Source organism: Phragmites australis, chromosome 24, assembly GCF_958298935.1.
Source record: "Phragmites australis chromosome 24, lpPhrAust1.1, whole genome shotgun sequence".
NCBI lineage: Eukaryota > Viridiplantae > Streptophyta > Magnoliopsida > Poales > Poaceae > Phragmites > Phragmites australis.
The window spans coordinates 2,785,591-2,803,869 of NC_084944.1; the positions used below are offsets into that span (position 1 = coordinate 2,785,591).

Genomic DNA, 18,279 nt, shown 5'->3' on the forward strand with positions numbered 1-18,279 from the left:
CCATTAAAGTTAATTCTTATATTTTCGTATCTCTCATGTTTCAGATATTCAAATTTAATGTTTCAGACGTTATAAAAATTTGTTGCAATAGTTATTTTCATATGTTGCATCCCAGAATCTGCATATAGATTCAGGCCGAAAAAATTATACATTTGAGTTAATTTCTATATTTTCGCATCTTCAATGTTTCAGACGTTATAAAAACTTTTGCCATAGTTATTTTTTATAATACACCCAATTCTACACAACATATATTTTCATGCAATATAACGGGATATTGCGATGAGAATTTTCCTCTCGGAATCGGATATATACAACGAGCTATTTCGGTATATTTTTTTTCTGCAAACGTTAACTTTAGATATTAAAAACGTTATTTTTAATATTGCAACGAACTATTAAAACGTCCAATAGATCCAACGTCCGGACACTAACATCTCCCTTCCCAAAACCCCTTCTCCTCTCTGCTGCCCTCTTCTTCCCGGTCCCGTAGAGCTTCTCCTTCCTCTGATTGTATCTCTATTATTGTATTTGGACCTCAACCTCTCAGTATAACTTCGGTTGGAGTGATTTGGTGTTGATCAGTCGAGTGATTCCTTTGCCATTGGAGTGGGGTTCGTGACACATCGCAACGGTATGTCAGCGCTCCCCTTCTGTGCCCCTTCTTGATGATCGAGGGAGACTGCGTTTCTGATGGTGGTAGATCCGCCCCTGCCTCCATGTCGGTAGCCTCCCGGTTCGGCCTTCTATTCATGGAGGATGACGGCGACTCCACGGAGGAAAGCCCCAGGACGCAAGACATTGAGGACGAGAACTCCACCATGGGGAAAAGCAGCAGGATGCATGCCACGGTGGAAAGCCTCGCGGTACACAGGCTTCCAGAATCCCCCCCAGTTTTCCATGACAGAAGTGTGTAATCTTTTGGTGGTATATGATCAATGTGGAATGCTTTGAATTGCCGCAGATGAAGGAGGATGGAGGGTACGTGGACACCTTGATGAGGGTGTCACTCAAGTTGGTCTGCGAGGAACACCCCTCTGAGATTCGGCGGCATGGCTTGGAGATACTTCTAGTTACTATCTGCTACATTGCTATTCAATATGTGATGCTTATGCTTCTTAATTATAACTCGAATATTCCTTTTGAGATGAATTATCACTTGAATATGATATAGGGTGCTTATGCTTTCTTAAATATTATGCGCCAAACATGTAAGTAGTATTATATTAGATCATGATAGGCAATAGCCTCGTGTAGTCCTGTAGGATTGTGGGTATATCTCCTCTTACTATCTTCATGGATCCAGCAGGGGAATAATGATGTATCTTAATTTATTTTCGTGCCTCTGCTGAAACATATACTCTTACAGATCCAAATTCACCAAACAAATTTAGTAGCTGTGATGGTCTGTGATTGGCGACTTGGTCTCATAGAAGTTCTAATGTTATTCCGCTATGCGTATTCAACTTTGTTAAGGTTGTATTAGCTTAGTTATCTAGTTTTGCTGCCAACTGAAAGTTTGGCTGATGGTTTTCAACATCTGGTCAAATGGACAATGAGTATAAGGCAAGGCGCAGTGCGCCAGTACCATTGTACATTTTAGTTCTGTTGCTTGTTCCCAGCATCATTCAGATATGTGATTTTTTAATTTTACACTGGGAGCGTGATACGTTGTTAATATTTTTCTTCGCTTCTGTAATCTGTACTTAAATTCTTTAATTATAATCATCATCTTGATACTGTATTAGTATGCCATGATTACCAACATTGTAAATTACTTCTCCTAAGGAAGTCATCGGATGTTATTTCACTATATGAATGCGACATGTAGTTTTGCAAAGCTGAAGTCATAGAAACTTGAACATATGCAATTACTGTTTGTTAGATCATATTTCTAGGATTTGTTTCATATATTTAGCTTTGAGTGTATGTAAAGTGAATTTCATAAAAACAACTGAAATTAACCTGGACGAATATGCCAAACAAACTGAATGCCCTCCCATGTACATTGATAATTTATGATGATTAGGGTTGTAATGCTCTCTGTAGGCACATTGTCCAGTTCCATGTATCATTGCTAGATCCGCCTTTTCATTTGACTTGTAGGATCAGCATAGCGTCTGTAGTTCTATCTGTGATCCTAAATTAAATCTTTTTTCTAACTTCCTTTTATCTCTCTTCCCATCTCAATTTCTCATGATATACTAGACTGCTGTACTAAATTTAACCTTCTCACTTTATCATAATCTATGTCACACATAATATGGCTGCCTTGTCGTTTTTGCAATATTCTTACATTCATGTACTTTGTGCATACGATAATGGCATTCATTTGACGCATTTACTAAGTAGATTTTGTTGTTGTATTTGCAGCACTTATTGAGATTTAGGTGGAAAGAAATTAGCATCTCAGAGTGCGGTAATTGTGTGGATATTCTTAAGTTAGCAGAAAAGTTGCCTGAACCTTCTACCAAATTGGCTTCGAAGAGAGCAGCTGCTACTTTAGTGGCAGAGGTACTGTTTAACTTAATTATTGTTTGAATTTTCTTTTAATATAATATGTATGTACAGATTCTCCACTGTTGATTTTTTCATCATGATGTCATGTTGCAGATAGCTTGGAGCCATGGGGTTTCTTTGCTGCGTGATTTAATTCTGCGCTTGGTATCTCTGTTTGAAGAAGGTGCATGTGAGGTAACTTTCCGCACTGTTAAGTGCCAGTTCATTTAGCGCAGAGATGGATTTAGTAACTTCTGTTTTGCTGTATAATTTTTTAGGATGAGTTAGTTTGCTTCATTCTAAGATCAATTTCAAATGTTGGAATTACCCGTAATGCACACATCGAAGGTAATATACCTTATTTTCATTTTGTTTTCTATGGTTGTTTTAAAAGTAAAGTGTACTGTAATAACTTGCACAGTTGTGTCACTCGGATAGATGAACTTGTGCACTGCATTTTTTGGCCTCTTTATATTTAGGGAAAATTCAGTATATGCCACTCTAAAGGTTGACACTCTCAAAATGCCACCCTAAAGAATGTAATTGTTCTAATGCTACTCAAAAGAGATGCAATGCTATTGTTGCCACTTTGAGCCCTTTTTAGCCATTTCCAATGTAGATCCATACATTGTTTGATGGTTTTGCCCCTGTATGCTGCTCTCTTCTCCCCCCTTCTTCCTACACGAGCAGTATGTGGCTGGACCGAGCTCAAGGACAAGATGGAGTCCTTGGCAAGCAGCTCATGCCCCTATAGTACGCAATGATCAATTTTCTTTGTCCTTCCTCTTGTTTTTGTTCCAAGCTCGCCATGGTAACCAGTGGTGGACCTGGTCAATGCGGTGAGCTCAGGATATTCAACGCTTGGGGTTGCTACTTCTGTTTTGTTTCTTCTTAATTTCTTCCAATTTGTATGTATGTATTAGCAGGGTATGAATCCAAAACAGTTTTTTCTACCTAACGAATACATGAATCAAATTGAGTTGTACTTTTCTATTGAATGGACCCGGTTGCAATTTAATTGCCCTATCTCCCCAGTTTTGCTTCCTAAGCTTCTTGTTACCACACTTTCCTAACTCTCGGGCAGCCATGGATGGATGTATCGAATTTTCTCCGGTGAGCCCAAGATCTTCAAGGTGTTAGTGTTTGACGGGAACATGAGTTTCGTGTCGACAAGATGGACTTTTGGTTGCAGCGAACTTGTAAAAGGTGCTCAGAGCGCAAATGTCATGGACAATGGCCTAGGGTGGCGCTGTGGTCGGTGAGGTGGGAAAAACAGGAGAGGAAAGAAGAATGGATCAGGGGCAAAAATGGCAACATAGGTGGGGCAAAAAGCCAAATATTATTATGTCATTGCACTTCTTTTGAGTGGCATTAGAATAATTACAATATTTCGAGTGACATTTTGGAGAGTGTTAACCTTTGGTGTGGCATGTATCCAATCAAGGAACATCCAAACACAGCCAACTTAGCAATTTGTGATGACATGAAACATTAACCCCATTCGTGCTGCGGGTTGACCACATACTTGCCCAATGAGTTGATTGGTAAGCTTGTAAACTTTGTCCCGTGACCCTTGAAAACTTTCTTCAAATTCAATTCCCTGTTTATTCACATGAAAGTTAGTGATTCATATTGGGTTAGAGTAGCATGTCATATCTCTAACTACAATCAATTTTCAATCAGTACTGACCCACTCATACAAGTTTAAATATCTAGAAATGTAGCTATCAATTTATGTATACAAGTGACAACCACACAAGTTCAGTGACCTACTGTGTACTTCACTCTTGTTTTAAGTACCAAACTAAATTTCTCTCATTAATCAGCAGGTGATCGAGGTGAAATGCTTGTACATGGTCTAGGTGAATTTCTTCCACAAATTTTGCCACTCCTTTGTTCTGTAAGTTCTTAATTACTGATTTATCACTCTCTTTTTCAGAGTTATCTTTGAATGTATATTGATTTTTTGAGAAAACTTAGTATTTGTCGCCCTGTAATTTTGCTAAAGTGTTGTTCCATGTGTTTTTTCAGCTTATTGTCAGCCTAGAATAATTTCCATTAATTATTTGGCAGATCTACAACGTTTAGTTAAAATTCCTATCTTATAACTGTACATTTTAGCTCCTTCAGGTTATAAAGTTGGGTTTGTCATTATGTCATGCCATATTAGTTATTTGTATAAAGTAAGGTAAACATAACAAACTAGAGCTTATTTATGTCATGGTGAACTCTTGATTCATTTAATTTTGGTTCATGTTAATAAGTAGAACAAATTGCATGATCATGTTGAAATTACTTTGGCTCTACCTAACTAGCACTGTAGTTATAAATGTAATATTAGAATTGCCTTGCGAAATAATTTTTAATGGTGGCATGGAGGTGGCCCAAAAAATATACTGGCGTTCTACTAGAGCACAGACTGTAGGGTGACATGTACTGTATATTTGATTCTTATTGTGAACTGATGATTTGATGTCCCATTTCAGTTGCTTGATAAACATACTCGAGCTGCTTTTAGTGAACAGTCAAACCAAGACATGGAGGTAGCTAATCAACATGAATGTACCGTGAAAGCTGCCTTAGATGCTGCTCATGCTTATACGGAGTGGGCACCTGTGACCGATCTGGCAAAATATGGTTTAATTAAGAGGTTAGTTACTGAAACTTGTTAAAACCTGAACTACTTTTTGATGTTTTTCATCTTAATACTAAGCACGAGACCTTGTTTGACAGATGTGGATCACTACTCTGTAGCAATATTTTCCGCACCCACGCATTGCAGTTCTTTAAATCTATATGTCTGAGGTACGTTTTACTTGGTGTCTTCTATGTGCTTCTGCCTTCTCTAACGTGCTTCCTTTTTTGCATTTCCCCAGCAAAAGACCTGTTGGAATTGCAGTTGCAGAATATGATGTTGCAGTGAGCAATGTGTTCCCTATATTGGCGAACATTTCAGATGATTCTTTGAAGTTTATTGAACCAGAGCTGCATTGTTTGAAAGCTTCGTGCCCTTCTTTGGGATATCATACAGTACATGCCAAAACTGTGGATAAACTCATTGAACTGCTGGAATCAGTTCCTGCAACATGTCAGGTGAATTTTGGATGCTTTTGTTCTGTCAGAAGTAATATATTATATATGAGCCCCCCACAAAAAAAAAAGATTGAGCAACACATAGTCAAATTCTAAGGATGTTTAGAGTATAGAGATTATACAACTAGATTCATATTTAGAAATTCTTTCACGCTACACTGGTTTTGTAGCTGTAAAAAATATATTATGTGAGAGAACAATGGTGAAAACCTAATTTTGAAGACCAGGACAAAGTAAAATACGCCTTGTCTACTTGGTTGGAGGGAGTAATATGGATCAGTTCATACCAAGTACATTTATTTTAGCCACTACTAAGTTAGCATTGACCATCAATTTTGAACAGGATCCTTCAAAATCTCACAGTGGTAGACTGCTCGCATGCTCATCACAAGTTCACGTATCTCAAGTTGTTGATAAGATTTCTTGTCCATCAATCATGAAGGTAAGGTTCTCAATTTTCTGATTAGATGAGCGATCCATGCCCGGTTGAATATTCAGAAATAAAAAATTGAATGTCAAAGTTTATTTTCTCAAAAGCTATATATTGTGTAGTAAATGTGACATAGTAGTTCGCGGGTTAGTGGATGATGGTTTCTGTTCGAATTATTCAGAGCTCATAAATTGATTGTACTACAACAACAACAACAACAAAGCCTTTGTCCCAAGCAAGTTGGGGTAGGCTAAAGATGAAATCCACAAGATCCAACTAAAAAGATGATGAGAAAACAATAATGATAATAGTTTGTCACTGTTTATTTTTCTGCAAAAGCTATATCGTGTAGAAAATGTGACATAATAGTTTGTGCACAAGCGGATGATGATTTCTGGTGGCTAAGTTGGGTAGTCTCATATTTTGTTTGCAGATTACATTATTTCAATCTAATTTTGATATGTATCTGCTGGAGTCCCATGGAGCTCAACATATTTGACTATTTCAAGCATTTTCAAAAAATGAGTTCAGCTAACTTTTATTTATGGTCGTGTCAGGATGATAGTGGTGTCTCTGCTTGCATTGCCGGCTATTCGAAGGAGTTTAATGAGTATGTTGGTCCAAGAAAACCGGTAAGCCGAATCATTGTTGCATAATTTGCATTCCATGTGTTGTGGTTGTGACTTCACATGAGGATGTTTTTTTCATTATTTTAACAGAATTCCACATTATATTTACGATGTTTTGAATAATTACAGCTTAAACTTCCCAATTAATATCCTGCTTGTCAGGCTAGGCCTGGTCCGGCAATTTGACCACAAAAACCAAATCCGAGGCCTTGGCCAGGCCGGGTCTCATCCTTGTACCGGTCTTGCAACTGCAATACCCGTTTTGAACTGGAGAAACCTGTCTTGAACGAACTGGTTTCAGAGTGAAATGGTATATATGAACCAAATGACCAGCTCCTGCTTAGAACATTGTGAAAATAGAAGACAATGTGTGGCGTGCATGACCGAACCAAGTGAACTTGTTAGTTTATTGTGTATTGTATTGCACAAACTTATTTGAGAGTGCTAACGTGTGGTTCGACTGGTGACCCCACCGGTTTCAATCAGTGACCCACTGACCCGAGACCTTGACTTGGGTCGAGGACCGGCCAGGTCTAATAACTATGATTAATAGTACAAATTCCAAAAGAAACACAATGCAACTTATCCAGTTCATCTGAGCTGAATGATGGTTATGCTGTTAATTATGTGCATGCATTAGATCTTTACAGTATTTATGTGACATGTACTGCTCTGCTGAAACTATTTAATGGTTGACAAAACTGGATCATCCATGTATTAAAGACTTATTGTGCAATAAGTTCCAAACATCTTGGTTTGTTTGGACCTAACCGCATGTATAAATCACTTATGCAAGTGTAGGGACCTTTCTTTGAACAAGGATTTAGAAATTTAAGTGTTGAGTTCCAAAGTTCATAGACCTAAGGAAACATATATGCATTATGCAATCTTGAGAACCTGTGATGCAATTTGCTCCTTTTAGTGTTTAAGCTGGCAGATATATTTGAGTGTCAATCTGCACATCATTACTCATATACAAAGGAGTTGGTGGTGGTGATGGTTGGTTCTACCATCCCTGATCTTCTGCGGTTGAACCTATGTAGATATTTGTGTATTATTTGCAGTGTCTTTTGTGAATGACTGTGTCGTGTACTTATATGTATACAATATGCACGTAGTTGTTTAATCTGGTGTGAATTATGTATGCGATGGAGTACGCTATATTTGGGGATTCCTAATCACTTATTTGAGATCCACTGCAGCCCATGAGCAATGTACTAGTTCATAGTAATATCCATATAGCTATTCCTTTTCTAATGTGTTATTCTTATTGTCCAGGATATTAATGAAGAAGCGGGTAGTCTCCTCGTTGAAGAGCATAAAATTCTCTCTGAAGCTTTCACTTTTGTAGTGTCCTGTCCACGGTACTTGACAGTAAGATCATATATGCTTCACTGCTTGTTTCTAAGTTTTTGCTTACCTTTATATTTTGTTACAGAATTCAAAACGACACAGAATTGCTTTCTTGTATACTTCTTCCTCTGTCAAAAATCTGGAGTCAACCAGAGTGGGAGACAAACCTATTGCATTATTTTTGTGATTCTCAGTTCAGGACGTCTGTCCATAATGTTGCTGTATATTTTAAGGAAGAGCTCAAAAAGTGCATGTCAGAAAAATCTAATGGAATAGGCCAAAAGGGGAAGTCAAACTATTCAAGTTTGATAACTCTTCTGCCATTGATACTTCCCCAACTCTTAAAGGTAAAAGGCCTACACATCTATGTTTTATTAAATTGAGACTATGAAGGCATACTAGAAGAATTTTGTTATTTCTAGCTGTTTCATGTTTATTACAACTGTGTTTTTTTCCAGCTGCTTCAATATGTACATTCACTCTGGACGGATGAAGTTGTTTCTATCATATCAGAAGAACTTGAAGGAGCTAAATTTATTATGTGCTCTGTGGATTCTTCTGATCTAGAAAACGATATAAGAGTGTGGCTACAAAATATCCGCAAAACTGGGTATGTTGCTGCTTGTAGTATTTAGAGTATCTTAATGCAAAGTAGCTTCAAATCATACATTCAAGGTAGATAGCATGCAGTGTTTTCCTAGACGCTAAACGCAATCTAGTCGGTCACCCGCAGTCTAGCGTCTAAACGGTTTAAACGACCGCCCAGACGATTTAAACGTTATGTACTGTAGCAGCAAAAATATGCAACAAAATGGCTATGTGCTAGACATTTTCCAAGTGAGAATGTGAGATTCGTGGCATACCTTATAGAGGCTGAAATGCAGCTTCATTACTTCATTCAATCTTCTATTGTGTTCTCCAATCAATCCAATAATTATCATAACAATTTGAATTGCCTACAAAAGACTATGGCAAATATCAGTAAGACACTACGATTTCAGTCCAAAATTAATTTACCAAACCAATTTTTTGCTCAGTTGCGCCCTGCTGCCGCTCGCCATTGACGAAACGGTCACCTAGACACGTGCGCAGCCGTTTAAACGTGTTCAGCTCGTAAACCGTTTTTGACCGTCTAAACGCGTCTAGCGTTTAATTCAGCGTTTAGGCCCTAAACTGCACGCAAACCCGCCGTTTAGCATCTAAACGCTTGTCTAAACGCGTTTAGGCGAACACTGATAGCATGCCACATTAGTTGAAATTATTATCCAAAACCCCCACTCCCAATGTTTAGTAGCTTAAGAATGGATCCTTAAAACCTAAATTGCATCGGCACCTCCAACTCCAATGCATAGTAGTTCCAGGTTAGACCAAATTTTGTGGGGGAAGGAACTATGTCTCTCTCCAATGCAGTTGTAATGGATAGCTCCATGTTGGGCCCAAGTCCTCACAAAAATTAGTTGTAGCTACCGTGGCCTCATGAGCCTATCCTTCTTTGAAACTACTGTCCCCACCAATGTGGCATCTCTCTCCTTGGATGGCAGAGCTACTGTCCCCAGTGGAGCACTGGATATATCTGTAGGTATTTAGGTGAAAATATTTCATTTGTGTTTCTTATAAAGATCTGTCTTATTTTCTATAGATTACTGAATATAATACGTAGAAGAAAAAACATTGTAACTCTGTCAATCATCCAAATTCTAGAGCTCTCTCCCAATTGGTCTTGTTCCTGTATTTGCTTTCGTATGTTGCGTGTTTTCTGTAGGTAGCTCCAAAAAATATTTAATCAATGTTAATATTTTTCTCAATTGTGAACTTTTCTGGTAATGATTTAGTGAAATCATCTCACGCTTAAAAGCATAGTCACATACTGCACAATATGTTTGCCAATAATTTTGCCATTTAAAAATGTTATCCATTTATGAAGATCATTGGAGGAATGAGTTCAAGCTGTAACACTTGTTTCGTGATGTAATGAGAAATAGCTGTAACACTTGTTTCGTGATGTAATGAGAAATGATTGTTGTGTTACCAATAATTTTGATTTAAGATGTTACCCATTGATGAAGTTCATTGGAGGGATGAGTGAAAGCTGCAACACTTGTTTTGAGATGTAATGAGAAATGATTGGTGTGTTGATGCTGATTCCTATCTATAGCTTATTCTTAAATTTTCTATTGGATTTCATCCTAGTATTTTGCTAAAATGGTGGGTGCTGATGTGCTTTCAATTTCTGAGGAAAGCTTCTAGGAAGTTTAGGGTAATGGGGGTACTTTACTTGTCTATGATATTTGTAATTACTTTCTAATTCTTTGTGTTTATATGTATGTTGATTAATTACATTCTGTAGGTACAAGGTCATAGGTAAGTGTTCATATCTTGAGGGGGCACTTCATAATTTGTTGGATAGCACATTTGTTTGTGGCGCCTTAATGAAGGATCTTGAATCAATGGAGTTTCGTCATCTGACTTGGCTTATCAAGTATACCATTGTTCCATTGGTGAAAAATTGTCCTTCTGAACTTTGGACAAAGTGGATAGATATGCTTCTACAGCCGGTGTTTCACTACTTTGACTATACACTGCATCGCTCGTGGTGCTATCTCTTGTACCATGACATGGTGCAGGTTCCTGATAATTTTGGTGATACTTCTGTCTCAAAAGAAGAGGTTGAGAAATTAGGAAAGGATCTTCTTTTCAAGTTGACTCGTGAAGCATCTGATTTGCTTGCTGCAATGGCTTTGCCAGAATTAAATGGCAGGACAGCACATGAATACCAACGTATTATCCGCACAGCAGCAACATCTGTGGATTTGGCTTTTTCAAGCTCCCTTGTTAGGTAATATGGATCAACTGTAGCTTACTACTTTGATTCTATAATTTGAGTTGCTTTTTTTATTTATGTTATTGTATTTTAGAAGAACAAAATCAAAGATGTTATTTCACCTGTAGGTATCTTCTATACCATGATGGCCTTAATCATTCAATATTAAGGTTAACCACTTACATTTTTGGCCATTGGACGGATGGTGTAGCAAGGATCAGGGCTGTGCCATTTTGTCGTAGTTTGATCCAATTTGCTAATGTGATGCACAATGACGAAGTTATATCTGTTGTTAAAGATGATATAATTCGAAATGTTATCCAATGCTTAGCCCTCGAGAAGATTTCAGACAATAACAGTGAAGTTCTTACTGATCTTTGTCGAGATGCATACTGCTGTTTTCAAAATCAGGTATTTCATTAATATGACTTTCTTGTACTCTCTCCATTTTAGGACTTGCCGTTATTGGATATTTGTCTTGATATATGTGAATTCAGTCCTTTCTGAAACGATGCTGTAGGAGGGTAACCATTGGCATACTGCGATATTAACAGCTCCCCTATTTGACATCAGTTAGTTTTTAACCTTTTTTAAAGGCGAAGAGGAACTCTTGAACTTGAGCATGTGTTTGTTTCAGGGATTAGTAGGGGAAGAAATATTTGACAAATGGTTGTCAATGCAAAAAACGGTGGCTCGGTATAAAAATGCATCTATTGATGAATTTGAAGAAATTGTGTGGATTTGGGAGGTACTTAACCCCCCCCCCCCTCTGGATATATCTGATATATTAACTTCGTATGAAGTTTTTTCTTCCTTATATAATTTTTTTTTGTTCCAATCAGATTGAAGAAGAGTTCATCGGTTATCTTCCTACTTATACTGCCATGTTACACGAAGTGGATGTATTTGGTGATAGCCTGAAGGTAAATGATTTAATGATTTGTTCTTTACCACCCAAAAATTGAATCTATCAAGTGAAGAACTGCACAAGTGAGTTGCAGTCATAATGGGAAAACTGATACTTCTTGCTACTCAATACTTTGGACCTTTTAAACGAGATAGAAGCAACTATTTTATTATTGAACTTTTTTCCTAAAGAAGTATTAGTGATGTAGGAGCTTTGAGCACCTATTCTTAGGAATAGCGACTTTGATGGATTAGGAAAGAGGTTTCCTGCACCCTATATATAGTGACGAGTATGTAGCCTTGTAAGTCAGAAAAGTTTCCTGTAATGGTCCTTAGGATTAGATAATGGGTAGGTGGATGTCTCATGCAGCTGATGCACCAGATTGTTTCTTGGAAAAATTTCAGGCTGCCCCCTAAACTGTGTATGACAGCCATCTAATCAAATGAACTACTATAAAATATGGTATTCTACCTCCTAAAATTTCTAAGAAATATCCTCCAACCCTGGTTTTAGAGGGGATTTTGTCTACGTGCATATGAAGTGGGCTTGTTTTGATGCTGGCATGTAATTCTCCTGATGACAACAACAACAAGCCTTGGCCTTGAAGGGTTGGATACTTGAATTTTATCAAGGCCTAGGTCGTTGACGAAGAAGTTGCACCAAAGTAATGTTAAGGGTATAATATTATGGTAATCTTAGTCTAGAGTTTTACTCATGTACTCTATATATTGTCCCTATGGGCTACCACTAAATACAAGTTGCTATTCATAACATGGTATTAGAGCTAGATTTTCCCTGAGACACAGTAACTCGTAAAAAAAATCTAGATCTATTTCCACCATCGGCTTATCTTCCCTCCGAGCCGACTCCTCTTTCCCCTCCGCCTTTGTTCCCGATCCCAGGACACCCCCCCACCTCCTAGCAGGCCACCGCCTACCTGCGCTCCGAGCATGGCTGGATTAGGACGCCGTCCTCCCCGCCTGAGCGTGCGCCCGTCCGAGCACTATCTCGACTGCCCGCTCGCCCGTCTGCCGCACCAAGCTGCTCCGCCTCCGCGCCGGATCCAGCTGTCACACCGCTGGCTCCTCTGCCTCCCATTCCAGGCCTCGTTCCACGCCGGTGCGACTCGCGCCGCACCAGTCCGCTCTCCCTCGGGCTGCTCTGCCTCCTGCGCCGCCCCTTCCCCCGCCGCTGCTTGAACTCCCTAGCGGTGAACGAGGACTAGATCTGCCCTGAGATGTGTGGATCTGCAGCAGGAGGTTGCCAATGGAGAGCAGGTTGGGGCAAACGCTCTGGCAGACAGTGGGAGCGACCGTGCTGTCACCGGTATTGATTCTGATGTACCCGCTACGGATTCCGAGGTTGACGGCAAGGAGGGCACAAGGGAAGAAAGTGTCGCTGCTACTAATGTCGCTGATTTGGTAGTGCACGAGGTAGCTAGTGTAGAACAGGATGGAGAGGATGTTGTTGTGCTACCTCCTATTGTGGGCTGCTATTCTATTTTGCTGCACGTGTTGGGCTTATCTAATCGATGGTTTATGAGCTTAGTCCTGCTGGTGTGCTGCATGTCGCTACTTGCTAGCTTTTGCTTTGCTGCCGCTAGTGTTGTCCTAGTCGTTGGGTAGTGCTGTTGCTATGCTAGGCTGTGATTTGGTACTACGAGTCCTTTTGTTGGGTGCTCTTGCATCTAGCTTTAGACTTTGTTTTTTCATTGTTGTCTGCTAGTGTCTTAGTCTCGTATTAGAGTCTTTGCAATTCCGCTGCGTCCACCCAAGTTTCGGTTTCTCTTTGAATTCGTCTATGCTGTGCGAGTCCACATATTCTTTCGTCCATTCGTCGATTTGTTTCGTGGTTAGCTAAATTATATCTTTGTTTAGCTAATCCTTTCCCGTCGTTATTGATGCAACTGTGACATCTAGGTTTTTTCGTAGCTTAAGGGACAACTTCTTTTGTTGTCTTGCTACTAATCGTCGTTTTGTTGCGATTCTTGATCAAGAGCATTCTTTGTTGTCATCATCACGATTCTACTCGTGTGCTTAGTATTGCACTTCTTCGGCTTGATTCGACACGATTACCAAGGCGCCACTCTAAGACGGCTTTGAAGAGATAGTTTTTTTTGATGTGTTAGTTTAAGTTTATTACTTAGTGCCACCTCTTTCAAATGCAACGCTATTGCATACACCTTGCATTTAAGGGGCGGTGGTGGTGTTAAGGGTATAATACCCAAGGGTATTATGGTAATCTTCTAGTCTAGGGTTTCCCTCATGTATTATATATATTGCCCCTATAAGCTACCATTGAATACAAGTTACTATTCCTAACAAGTACTTCATTGAATACAAGTTACTATTCCTAACAAGTACTTCGATGGAGGCATAGTGCCTCGGATAGTCTGCCAGCGGAATCAATGATGCTGGACTTGACTACAGGGTATGGAGGTGCCATGGGGGACATGAGAGTTTGGTTGTGTGTAGCCGCGGTGGAGTTGCCATGTGGGTCGTCTGTTTATGTGTTAAGCATACACCCAGATGTTAATGCAGTTTCCAAACCCTATTTACTTAGAAGTTTTGTGTGGCTTCCAAACCCTGGCATGGATCAAACTTGCTTGTGTTGTGTAAGTTTTAGATATGTTCTTTGTTTTGTTAGGATGACGTTCGAACTAGTTTATTATTGCCCAATACCTGCATACTGCAATAACATGCTATAAGGACATTTTTTTCTCTTTAAGCACTGCAAAGTAAGAGTCTTTAATGGTTGAGTGACATATTTACTTAATGTTCAATCCACTCTTTCACAAATTTTGAAAGTAAACTAATCAAAGTTCACTTTTGCATTAAAATTTTATGTATAGGTTTTCTGCATAACATGTGTGAAAACTGAAAGTTGCATACATTCGAAATATTTTTTTTTTTTTTTTTCTCGAACACGCAGGAGAACTGCGTATCATTGAATTTAAAGAAGAAGGGAAAAGGGTAGAAACCCTGAGTACAAAACACACACACACACCCAAACACACACACAGGACACACCCACACAAAGAAAAGAAAAACCTTAATCTAGCCTCCGGAAAATAGTGCTGTCAAGAAAGTAAGCCCCTGAGCCCCCGCCAAACTCCAAAGGTGCATCTCATCCTTAACGATTAACAAAACACTCTCCAGATTAGGGGCAGCACCATCGAAAAAACAACGATTTCTGTGCTTCCAGATGTTCCATGCCCCAAGGATGATAAGAGAATTTAGGCCCTGCTGCACCTTTCCATTGACCACTTCAGTGCCCTTGCACCACCATTCATCAAAGGAGAAATCAGTGGGCGACGGGGCCAAGCTATGGAGCCCAAACCGATGGAGGAGGATGAACCAAAATTGTCTCGCAAAGACACACGAGGTGAGCAGGTGATTGATCGTCTCCTCCTCTTGATCACAATGAGGGCACATTACCGGATGTGGTAAGCCTCGTCGAGCAAGGCGATCGGCGGTCCAGCATCGGTTGTGCATAACCAACCAAATAAAGAAGCGACATTTCCGGGGTGCCCAGGTTTTCCAAATGCGCTCGAAAGGCCTAAATAGGACGGCACCTTGAAAGAAATTCTCATATGCCGACTTTGCCGAGTATTGGCCAGAAGCTGAGAGCCGCCATCTGTGGTTATCGTCAACTCCTGGCTGCAGCATCACCTCAGAGAGCACATCCCATAACTTGAGGTATTCAGCAAGAACTCTAACTGAAGTCGCACCCTGAATGTCCTCGATCCAACACTGATTCAATAAGGCCTCACAGACCGTGCGTTTATTGGCTGTTCTAACAGGAACCACTGCAAGCAAATGAGGGGCAAGGTCCGCAATTCGCTGTCCATGCAACCATCTATCTTTCCAGAATAATGTGCGAGTACCATCCCCAACCTCTGTTTCAACTGCCATAGAGAAAAAGACACGAGCACAAGCATGCATCTTAATTGGGTGGACCGACCATGGTCTGTTAGGCTCCGTCTTTTGCAACCAAAGCCAACGCATCCTAAGAGCCCAACCAAGGATTTTGAGGTCTGAAATTCCTAGACCGCCAATCTCACGGGGTCGCTGCACCTTGGCCCAAGCAATAAGACAATGACCGCCTTTGGCGTCCTTTCTTCCTCTCCAGAGAAAACCCCGCCGGATTTTGTCAATGGCTTTAATAGCCCAAGGCGGGAGCTCAATGGCCATGATCAGATATATGAGCATGGAAGTGAGGACAAATTGGACCTGAATTGCCCTTCCCGCCCGTGTCATAAGATCAGCCTTCCATCCGGACAATTGGTCAGCAATTCGGTCGATGAAAGGTTGGATCTGTGCTTTTGTCAATTTCCGCAGAGAGAGGGGTATCCCGAGATACTTGCAGGGAAAATCAAGCAGCTCACAAGGGAGGCGATCTTTAATCACAGCCAAATCTGTCTCACTGCATTGGATAGGAAAAACATTGCTCTTCTGCACATTTGTTTTGAGGCCCGAGACCCCTCCAAAAAAATCTAATATGTCGAGGATAGTGTCAATATCATTAGCCGTAGGTCGAAGAAACATGACCACATCATCCGCATAAAGTGACATTCGATGTTGAATAGACCTTGTGGTAATGGACTGCAACAAACCTTCCTCCGAGGCTCGCGACACCATCTGGCCGAGAATGTCCATGACAAGAATAAATAGCATCGGGGATAAGGGATCACCCTGCCGTAATCCTCGCCGGTGTATGATAACCTCACCGGGAATCCCATTAAGCATAACCTGGGTTGATGAAGAGACCAAGAGACCGCTGATGATATCACACCAAACTGTTCCAAAACCCATATGTTTTAGGATTTCTAGGAGGAAGGGCCAAGCAACTGAATCAAAAGCTTTTGAGATATCCAACTTGAGAAGAATTCGGGGCAATCTTTGTTGGTGAAAAAATCTAGCAGTTTGTTGCACAAGCATGAAGTTGTCCTGAATAGAGCGGCCTTTAATAAATGCACTTTGGTTGGGGGAGATCAATTGCTGGAGCCGAGGAGCCAACCTATTGGCCAGCAGCTTGGTGACAAGTTTAGCAAAGCTGTGCACAAGACTTATGGGTCGAAAATCGTTGATATGTATCATCTCTTCTTTTTTCGGTAGCAGAGTGATATATGCACTATTGAGCAGCCAGAGATTTTCAAATTTCCTACTCCAAACAGCAGAAATGGCAGCCATAACATCATCTTTTATAAGTGGCCAGCAAGTTTTGTAGAAACGCCCCGTAAAACCATCTGGACCCGGTGCTTTATCAGAAGGCAAGTTTTTAATTGTGTTCCACACCTCATCCTCATATATGGGAGCGTCAAGATCAGTGAGATCATGGTGCGCAATGCCCAGCTCTTCCAGATCAACAGTTTGCTCCCTTGCCAAACAAGAACCGAGTAGATCACTATAAAAGTCATCCACCACCTTTGATTTTTCCTCATGGCTAGTTAAAACCTGACCATTTGAAGAGAGCTTAGCAATGAAATTCTTCCTCATTCGGTGCCGAGCATGAAGGTGAAATAAAGCTGTATTGGCGTCCCCATCTTTGAGCCAGCCGATCCTAGAGCGAGTTCTAGCCATAGAACGCATAACAGAAGCCAAAGCCAGCGAATGCTTTTTTAGGCAATTGCGGAGCCATATCTCCAGAGGATAAAGAAGGCGGCTATCCTGTGCAATTTCCAACTGATGCAAAACCTCCTTTGCAAGACCGAGTTGTGTACTGACATGACCAAGCTTCTTCTGACTCCATCTTTGCAGACCTCTAGCAGCCGCCTTAAGCTTTAGGGATAAAGATTTCATGGGGCAGGAGCGTACTCGGATGGAACCCCAAGAACGCTCAACCGTCTCATGAAACCCATCCAACTTAGGCCAAAAGGGCTCAAAATGAAATCTTCTCGTTCTTGGCATGCCATCCTGCAGACCAAGTATCAAAGGACAGTGATCTGAATCAAGAGTTGCAGCACTTTGCAGCAAGCAGTTAGGAAATAACTGCTCCCAGTCAACCGAGCAGAGGACCCGATCAAGCTTGACCAAAGTTGGAGAGGCTTGCTCGTTAGACCAGGTGAATTTTCGCCCATGCAAAGGTATTTCTTTGAGTGCCAGATCATCGATCAAATGCCTAAACCGGCCCATCATAGCACGATTTAAGTTGGAATTATTCTTATCCTCATCTTTATATATAAGATTAAAGTCGCCAACCACAACCCACGGGCCCTGACAAGCAACTCTAATATCCCTTAACTCTTGAATAAAGAGTATCTTATTATCATTACCTTGTGGCCCATACACACAAGTCAGCCACCAAGGGTGGAGACCAGCAGGGCAAAATTGAACCGAGGCACTAAAAGTATCAGTCCGGCAAGCACCAATTGGACCCAGCTGATTTCGCCAAGCAATAAGAATTCCCCCGCTAGCACCAATAGAAGGAAGCATAGTATGGCCACCAAAATCAGAGCCGAGCATGAGAAGTACCCGTTGAGAAATTACTGACATCTTGGTCTCTTGAAGACAAACAATATCCACCTTCGCAGAATCCACAATGGAAC

General features: G+C 40.5%; 1 protein-coding gene across 11 annotated transcripts in view; it reads left to right on the plus strand.

Annotated features, from left to right (window-relative positions):
• The first annotated feature begins 436 nt into the window (after positions 1 to 436).
• Positions 437 to 18,279, plus strand: part of LOC133907028 (protein HASTY 1-like) — a 35,302-nt gene continuing 17,459 nt past the window's right edge. For 8 of the 11 annotated variants that reach the window (XR_009907894.1, XR_009907893.1, XR_009907896.1 and 5 more), the window contains exons 1-19: positions 437 to 634; positions 730 to 866; positions 965 to 1,102; positions 2,374 to 2,514; positions 2,614 to 2,694; positions 2,778 to 2,847; positions 4,326 to 4,399; positions 4,986 to 5,149; positions 5,233 to 5,304; positions 5,376 to 5,592; positions 5,936 to 6,034; positions 6,580 to 6,654; positions 7,930 to 8,015; positions 8,090 to 8,351; positions 8,463 to 8,614; positions 10,352 to 10,840; positions 10,954 to 11,236; positions 11,463 to 11,573; positions 11,668 to 11,748. Coding sequence is in view for 1 of the 11 variants with exons in the window: in XM_062349005.1 (XP_062204989.1) it covers positions 753 to 866; positions 965 to 1,102; positions 2,374 to 2,514; positions 2,614 to 2,694; positions 2,778 to 2,847; positions 4,326 to 4,399; positions 4,986 to 5,149; positions 5,233 to 5,304; positions 5,376 to 5,592; positions 5,936 to 6,034; positions 6,580 to 6,654; positions 7,930 to 8,015; positions 8,090 to 8,351; positions 8,463 to 8,614; positions 10,352 to 10,840; positions 10,954 to 11,236; positions 11,463 to 11,573; positions 11,668 to 11,748 (2,709 nt within the window). In the remaining 10 variants the exon portion in view is untranslated. The remainder of the gene's footprint in view (positions 635 to 729; positions 867 to 964; positions 1,103 to 2,373; positions 2,515 to 2,613; positions 2,695 to 2,777; positions 2,848 to 4,325; positions 4,400 to 4,985; positions 5,150 to 5,232; positions 5,305 to 5,375; positions 5,593 to 5,935; positions 6,035 to 6,579; positions 6,655 to 7,929; positions 8,016 to 8,089; positions 8,352 to 8,462; positions 8,615 to 10,351; positions 10,841 to 10,953; positions 11,237 to 11,462; positions 11,574 to 11,667; positions 11,749 to 18,279) is intronic. The other 3 variants (XR_009907895.1, XR_009907897.1, XR_009907898.1) reach the window with 3 other exon arrangements.